The sequence below is a fragment of the Bison bison genome, unplaced genomic scaffold (genome assembly GCF_000754665.1).
Source record: "Bison bison bison isolate TAMUID 2011002044 unplaced genomic scaffold, Bison_UMD1.0 scf7180017854234, whole genome shotgun sequence".
NCBI lineage: Eukaryota > Metazoa > Chordata > Mammalia > Artiodactyla > Bovidae > Bison > Bison bison.
This window is the reverse complement of record NW_011484807.1, coordinates 18,764-19,171: the sequence shown is the minus strand read 5'-3', so window position 1 is coordinate 19,171 and position 408 is coordinate 18,764. Positions and strand designations below refer to the sequence as shown.

The 408-nt window shown below is 68.1% G+C and overlaps 1 protein-coding gene across 1 annotated transcript in view; it reads right to left on the bottom strand.

The window, feature by feature from the left end:
- LOC105000277 (putative ciliary rootlet coiled-coil protein-like 3 protein) overlaps nucleotides 1-408 on the bottom strand; it is a gene marked incomplete at its 3' end in the record, with an annotated part of 34,526 nt that overhangs the window by 25,714 nt on the left and 8,404 nt on the right. Inside the window, exon 10 of the mRNA XM_010856055.1 lies at nucleotides 62-208. Within this exon, the coding sequence (XP_010854357.1) occupies nucleotides 62-208 (147 nt within the window). The remainder of the gene's footprint in view (nucleotides 1-61; nucleotides 209-408) is intronic.

Below are 408 nucleotides of genomic sequence, written 5' to 3'. Positions count from 1 at the left end.
CACGGCTGCTCTGGGGAAGCGGGACCCGGGGGAGGTCCGTCCCCCTGGGCTCTCGTCTCACCTGCAGGACGAGGTGGTTCAGGGAGCCTTTGTCCTGAGCCAGCGCCTCCGTCACAGCAGCCATCTTGGCCAGGGAATCCCTCTGCTCCACCCCCTCTGCCTTGAGCCGGCTCACGAGCAGTTCCAGGTCAGCTTTGCTGGACTCGGCCTAGGGCGGGGAGGGCACAGGTCACCCAGCAGGGAAGTTGGGATGGGTTCTAGATCTGGGGGAGCTGCGGTGGGGTGGGGAGTGAGCTGCGCATCATGGAGGCATGCAAGCTGGAGCTCCGGGGGGCCTGGAAGTGGTCCCGCAGTGGTGAGGCCCCGGGGGTGGATGGCGGCCCCTGGGTCCAAGGCTGCAGCCAGGGG